Below are 7,702 nucleotides of genomic sequence, written 5' to 3'. Positions count from 1 at the left end.
ACGAACTCGCTTTAATGCTCATAGGTCAGACATCAAATTAAAGAAAGACAAGCCTGTTTCTAATCATTTCACCTCGACGACCATTCAATAGACGATCTCACCCTAATCCCAATTGAGCGTATAGAAATTGACTTGCCCGAAGATGAAACTACCAAATTCCGTCAATCTAGGGAGGCCCATTGGATTGAGACATTGAATACAGCAAGACCTATAGGACTAAATATTCATCATAATATAGGCATAGCACCCTTTGTTGTCCCGTTTAATACAACCAGCAATCGAGCAAGCAAGATAGTTCATGCCCACTATAAGAGCCTTCAAGAGAAATTCCCCCATGTCTATAAGCAGAAAATGATAGTTGCATATTCAAAAAATAAGAACTTAAATGATAATATTGTTCATAGTAAACTAAAAACAATCAGTACATAACAGATACTATACTTCTCGCCCATCGGGCGAGTTATTTTTTCTAATTTCAGATCAGAATAAGAACAGAAGAAAACCCAATATCAAGACCCTTAATCCTAATTTCTAAATAAAGTGTCTGCTCCACCCTAGGCCTGTACATTTGGGAGAATGAAACCCTCCCTTCCCCGAAAATTAAATTCAATTCTAAAGATGAATTAATTTTGAATAAGATAACTGAGAAATTAAATATGTTTAAACATGATTTTGATATAAAATTAAATAATGAAATTACAGAGTTGCATAAAATGATAAATAAAACTTTAAATGCTGGGAACTCTTCTAATACCAATTCTTCTTCTAATTTAACCCTCAGTGATAACGATAACATTACAAATTCTGCAATAGATCAAAATGAAATTACCATTATTCCCAAATACATAGTAGACGTCATAGAGTTACAATTAAACCTCAGCAATACAATGGAGAGGAAGATTTTGACGAATATATTACTCAATTTAATATCATTGCTGATCTAAATAATTGGACCAATAATGAAAAAGCATTATATTTGGCAAGCTCCTTATCAGGAAATGCAAGAATAATTTTAATGGAGATGAGCCAAACTGACAGACAAAATTTTGAGAATTTAGTTAAAACTTTAAATTTTAGATTTGGTTCAATTGAAAGGTCTGACATGTTCAGAGCTAAATTGCAAAGTAAAGTTAAAGGGAAATCCGAGTCACTTTCGGAACTCGCAATGTCTATCAGAAAACTTACCAGGCAATCATATCCAACAGCCAATACTTCTTTAAATAGAAGAATGGAATCCCAAGATGTTAATCATCATAATTTAGGTTCTGAAAGACATTTGCAATCCACTTCTCATAATTTTGTAAATACTCAAGAAAATACTAATAATTCGGGAAACATGTAATTGCTGATTTCGAGGGTCAGAATTCAGCAAGCTTTATAGACAGACCCAAAATTATAGCAATTAGTAACATAGGTAATAATAATCGTGGCTTGTTCACAAATGGGAAAATTAATGAGACAAATGTTGAATTTTTATTAGACACTGGTGCTTCAGTATCTATAATAAGTATGCCCTTGTTTAAAACTTTACAACAGGATAACAAATTCCAAATGGAACCCAATGATAACTTACATTTAGTAACTGCAACAGGTGAGAAACGTCCATTTGTTGGTAGTTGTACTGTCAATATAACGGTTGGATCATTTAATTTTAAACACCAGTTCTTAATAGCTGAAATAACACAAAGAGTAATATTAGGGATGGACTTTTTAAGTAAAAATTCAATCAATTTTTTGTTAGAAAATAAATGTATGAGCATTAAAGGAGAAAAAGTACCAATCTATTCTTTCCAAGAGGGACAGAATAAAGAGTGTAGTAGAGTATCTATTGCTGAAGATACCATTATTCCTGCACTCTCTGAGACCATTATATTAGGAAACGTAATAGATCCCATTCCAAATACAAATACAGTATATGTTGAACCAAGTGACAAATTCACAGAAAAGTATGAAGCATTGGTGGCTAAAACATTAGTTAATCCTAGTAAGGGAATAATTCCATTAAGAATTTTAAACGTTAATGATACTGATCTAAAGCTTTACAAGAATTCTGTGGTCGCCAACATTGAGACTGTTCATGACGAGGAATTAATAGAAGGTCATGTAGATGCTGTGCATGTTAACGAAGTGAACATGTAAAAACATTGTAAGGATTCCCTTCCAGACCATTTAGAACTTTTAAATAAGGAGGCATCCTCAGATTTGTCAGCACATGAACAAAATGAACTAAAAAATCTACTTATCAATTTTCAAGATGTTTTTTTGAAAACTCTAGATGACTTGGGCATGACACATATAGTTCAACATAAAAGGTGCAAGGCCAATAAAACAAGCTCCCAGACGAATTCCACTAGCTCTAGCAAAAGAAGCAGAAAAGGAAATATCTGAAATGGCAACAAAAGGTATTATCGAGCCTTCTGAAAGCCCTTGGTGCAATCCTGTAGTCATACTGCGAAAAAAACATAATAATGCCTTAAGAATATGCATTGATTATAGAACGTTGAACTATTATACATTAAAAGATTCTCATCCATTACCTCAAATTCCCCAGATATTAGATGCAATTGGAGATTCATCTCTATATTCGACAATAGATTTAACCAGTGGCTTTTACCAAATAGCTCGGTGGCTAGAGTTCCTAGCAACCCCCCATTTTAAAATCGAATATCGAGCAGGAAAATCTCATACTAATGCTGACACATTATCACGGAGACCTTGCTTTGATAAAGACTGTCGTCATTGCATGAGAGCTGAAGAGAAATACAGCAAAGATTCGTGTTCTGAAACTTTAGAAGCTGAAAATCTTGAAAACTTGCAAAAATCAAAACAAGTCGATCTTTAAATTGAAACCGTAAATATTGATACTATCCAATTAAATGAAACTGAGCTACAAAATAATAACATAATTGAATTGCAAAATGAAGATAAAGACATAAAAGAAGTACTTACCTGGTTAAAGAAAGGTAAAAGGCCAGATTGGCAAGATATTTCCAAATTATATGGTGATATCAAATATTATTGGCCAAGATATAATACCTTGAGTTTACAACAAGGTATATTGTGTAACTCATGGGAGACAGATACTGGTCAATTAACATATAATTATACTCCCACAATGTTTAAAATTTATTGTGTTTCAACAGCTTCATAATAATATAACTGGAGCACACTTAGGGTATAAATAGACTTTGTCAAAAATTAGAATGCGCTATTTATGGCCAAGAATGGGGATTGGCATAAAACATTGGTGTAAAAATTGTGACCAATGTGCTTCCAGAAAACCTCCTTATAAACATCCAAAAGCCCCATTAAAAATTTACCAAGTTGGAGAACCAATGGAAAGATGGGCTCTCGATATAGTGGGTCCTCTCCCTTTAACAGAGAGAGGAAATTCATTCATTCTTGTAGTTGGTGACTATTTTACCAAATGGGTACAAGCTATACCTATAAAAGATCAAAAGCTACAACTATTGCTGAAAAACTAATAAATGATGTTGTTAGCATTTTTGGCGTACCCATGGAGTTACAATCTGATCAGGGGTCTAATTTTGAATCTGATGTTTTCTCTGAAATGTGCAAATTATTGCAAATTGTTAAAACTAGGACAAGTCCATTTAGACAACAATCAGATGGTATGATAGAAAGAAACAATAGAACCATAAAAGATATGTTATCGACTTATGCCTCTAAGGATAAGCGAGATTGGGATCAAAATATAAATTTATTAATGTTAGCCTACCGTTCTGCAGACCCTTAATCCTAATTTCTAAATAAAGTGTCTGCTCCACCCTAGGCCTGTACATTTGGGAGATCAAACCCTCCCTTCCCCGAAATCTAATACTGTCCGTGCCAGGCCAGATCAGACAATTTATTTTGACTTTGGTATATTTTATTTCATGTTATATATATTTATATATATTTTTTTGTATACATTGTATATGTTAGGATTTTGACATTTGTTTCTCGTGCATATAACAAACTTTCTTCAACAAAATTTGCATTAATCTTTTAATCTTACCAAGTAAATTTAATTGCCATTATTTATGTTTTTCTTTCGTGTAAATTATACTCCGAGATAATCCATCCATTTAAATTACTACTCAGGTATAATCAAAATTCAAAGTTAGTTCTAATCAATTTATAATTCACTAATCCCGATTATTTTATCAAATATTTCTCATGTTTATTTATTTATTTATTTGTATTCTTGATTTCTGTTTATTTATGTTTTTCATTTATGTAAATTGTACTCTGAGATAATCTAATCCTCCTGAATAATTACTCAGATATAATCAAAATCTAATCCAATATTTCTATAATCTTCCATTGATCAAAGATATGACCCAACTAATTAAGAAATCAAAAATAATCCTAATCCTCAACTGATCAAAGATATGGCATGATTCACTCAATAATTTTTAGAAAATCAAAAACCTCTATTAACTGACTACTATATAAATCGCAAATTCAACCTCATTACATAACCATTCCTCGACACTTGAAAAAGGATAATATTTCGAAAACCGGTTCGTGTCAATTGCGTATGTTTTTGTTTTACTTGTTATAATTTTTCACAACATTGTTAGCGTTATTTATCACCTAAATATATTTTTTTTGCATTTTTCATCATAACTTTCATCTTACTTTATATATCCCCAAACCCAGTTTGACTTATTTTCATAATTTGATCCCCACATTTTCACGTTAGCATATACAGTTTCCTCCTGTTACATCCGCTGTAAATTCCCTTTCTAACCTCAAGTTATTTTCATTATGCTCCCCAACTACAACAACCCACTGGCCAGACATAGAAACACTAATCATCAACCAAACTAATATCACGTACCCTACAACGGCCCTGTCTTCCATCGACCTCTACCACCTACCAATCACCGACCACCAAGCAACCCATCCAGCTATATCCCACCCCATCGCCGACCCACCCACAGCCCCTACCAATCAAGAGGTAACCATCGACCTGACCAACAACAGAAACGACTATGTATATATTGTGTATGTTAGGGTTTTGACACTTGTTTCTCGTGCATATAACAAACTTTCGCTACCAAAATTTGCATTAATCTAATGAATCTAATTTCCATTATTTATGTTTTTCTTTCGTGTAAATTAGATTAGATAATCTAATCCATCCTTTTAAATTAATACTCGGGTATAATCAAAATTCAAAGTTAGTTCTAATCCATCAACCAACCCATCCAGCTATATCCCACCTCATCGCCGACCTACCTACAACACAGCCTACCAATCCAGAGGTAACCACCGATCTGATTAGCAACAGAAACGATCAGCCCTCCGACGCCAACCAGTCCCCACTCATAAGGAGGAAGAACCCTTTGTGAAGGTGTTCTTCCAAGTTTTGCAGTGCCTCCATCATTTGGCAATCCTTACCCTTCAACAGCAAGGCCAACCAGCGTTTACCTTCAAACGCAAAGTCTCTGAGTTGGATAGTTTTATCCGTCCAGCAATGAAAACATCAGATGTTGACGCGAATATTAGATCCCTCAATCGGACATGGCTCTCTAAGGTTACGCAGGTCCTGATCGACCATTACCAAAGCACACCACACTTCAAGAGAAGCTGACCACCATTCGTACCAAGTCATCATCTGCCGTCGACCGCATCGTTTCTCATGCCCTGTCCTGGGCCCGTCGCTCCTATGGGAAACGTCTCACTCAAGTTGTAATCACCAAGTTTTACCAAACAATCAACGAAACAAAAACCAGAGTAACCATATTTCTACCAACTGGTATGGACACTACACCTGCACCATCTAGAGCCACGACGCTGCCGAACCAAATCCCTAAACGAGCCCGAAGTTCACTTACTCCTAGTCCAGCAGACATAGGTAAACGCTCTCATAGAGAGCACACTCCCCTTCTCTTTTCACTTTCAGACTCGTCTTCCCCTTCCACACCATCTGAATCTTCACCACGTGATCCAGGATCCGCCAACCTTTCTTCCTTCTGTGCGTTTTTGGACCAGCAAACCACCTCTCAGTCTCCATCCAAGTCGAGACGTGTATCCAGACTTCCCCCCCCCCCTCGAACCAGATCCAGCTACCAAACCGTATTATCACCAAACCAAGGACAAATCTTTATGGAAGCTACCCGCTCTAAAGAAATCTACCTTAATTATTGGATCATCTAACCTGAATCGAATTTCCAAAACCAGTTCAGACACTGAAATACATTCTTACCCCGGTGCCCAAATCCATCACATACAGCCAATCCTGGAATCATACGACCATGATCCCAAACCTACTACCTTTATTCATCATGTAGGCCTCAACAACCGTAATCAGCTACTAAAGACCTCCTTTAACCAAGCCCAGAAATTAATCGCCACAGCCAACAAAACCTTCCCAACTCCAAGATCCTCTTCACATGTATACCCATTTCAAATAAAATCTCGAAGAAAGCAGAACCTCACCACTCTCAACAACATGCTGATGGAGTCCAGTATCAACAGCGCGACAATCTTACCACCCTACGAAGAAGAATTCGAACCAGTTGATAATCTTCATTGGTCTCAAGAAACAGCAAACAGCATTTATTTGTTTTGGATACGCCAGCTTCAAGCATCGAGTAAGTAACTAATTACTGGGGTTAAAAATACTGAGAGGCCACCGCTAGGCCAATCTGTAGTTAACTTGAGCCGCAAAATTTTCACACCCCTTCAGCATTCAATCTTAAAACCGTGGACTTAACTTTATTCCCACACCAAAGATAGCTAACTTAAATTATCTCCATTGAACGATTTCAACGAAATCTTAGCTGCACATATTTTTTTCGAAACCACCCCCACGTGGTGCTAGAGCAATGTTTATTTCTAATCCTCCATCCTGAAATATTGAAAGCATATGCGAGTATGAATAGCCAAACAGCGAACCTTCCCATAACACACGAAAAGCCTAATCTCACACGAGTGGAACGTGAAGCGTTAAACTTACTTAAGAAAGACGATAGCATTGTTATTAAAAAGAGTGACAAAGGTATATGTTGTGTCATTCTGAATAGGGAGGATTACGGTTCAGAAGCAGAGAAACAACTGAATAATCCTAAACATTATGCCATTTTACTGAAACCAATTTTCAAAGAAACTGCTAACATGATTAACAATATTCTTGCCGATTTAGTCAAAACTAGTTATCTCAAACAGAAACAATATGACTATCTGTCTGCCAAACTTGATTGTCGCGAGAGACATTTGTACACTTTGCCTAAAATCCATAAGAATCCAACCAAGGAGTGGTTTATCTCGAATAAAATCCCTAAAGGCCGCCCGATTATATCTGACTGTGGTAGGGAGTCATATGCAGTGTAAGAATACATTGATCATTTCTTACTACCTCTAGCATGTCAACATCGCGCCTACCTTAAAGACACAACCGATTTTGTCAATAAAATAAAAAATCTTCGAGTTCCCTCTAATGCTATTTTAATTTCTATCGACGTTTCTTCTATGTATACCAATATCGATAACACTACTGGTTTAACGGCAGTTCGTAAAGCTTTTAATAGAAACCCAGATCCAAACAGACCCGACGATGCAATTCTACAGCTTTTAGAGATTTGTCTTAGTCGAAACATTTCACATTTAATGGTAAAACATATTTACAAACTTCAGGGACAGCAATGGGCAAACGATTCGTCCCTTCGTACGCAAACCTTTTCATGGCAGA

General features: G+C 35.9%; 2 protein-coding genes across 2 annotated transcripts in view; both read left to right on the top strand.

The window, feature by feature from the left end:
• Positions 1 to 1,551: 1,551 nt before the first annotated feature.
• Positions 1,552 to 2,139, top strand: LOTGIDRAFT_157184 (hypothetical protein; the record flags this gene model as incomplete). The annotated part of the gene is made up of 1 exon (XM_009048953.1): positions 1,552 to 2,139. The coding sequence occupies one exon, from the start codon at positions 1,552 to 1,554 to the stop codon at positions 2,137 to 2,139; it is 588 nt and encodes a 195-aa protein (XP_009047201.1).
• Positions 2,140 to 6,463: 4,324 nt separating this feature from the next.
• The window catches only part of LOTGIDRAFT_157182 (hypothetical protein), a gene marked incomplete at both ends in the record, with an annotated part of 5,067 nt that continues 3,828 nt past the window's right edge, over positions 6,464 to 7,702 (top strand). The window contains one exon of the mRNA XM_009048952.1: positions 6,464 to 6,605. Within this exon, the coding sequence (XP_009047200.1) occupies positions 6,464 to 6,605 (142 nt within the window). The remainder of the gene's footprint in view (positions 6,606 to 7,702) is intronic.

This window comes from Lottia gigantea (genome assembly GCF_000327385.1).
Source record: "Lottia gigantea unplaced genomic scaffold LOTGIsca_13, whole genome shotgun sequence".
In the NCBI taxonomy this organism is placed as follows: domain Eukaryota; kingdom Metazoa; phylum Mollusca; class Gastropoda; family Lottiidae; genus Lottia; species Lottia gigantea.
This window is presented reverse-complemented; position numbering and strand designations above follow the sequence as displayed.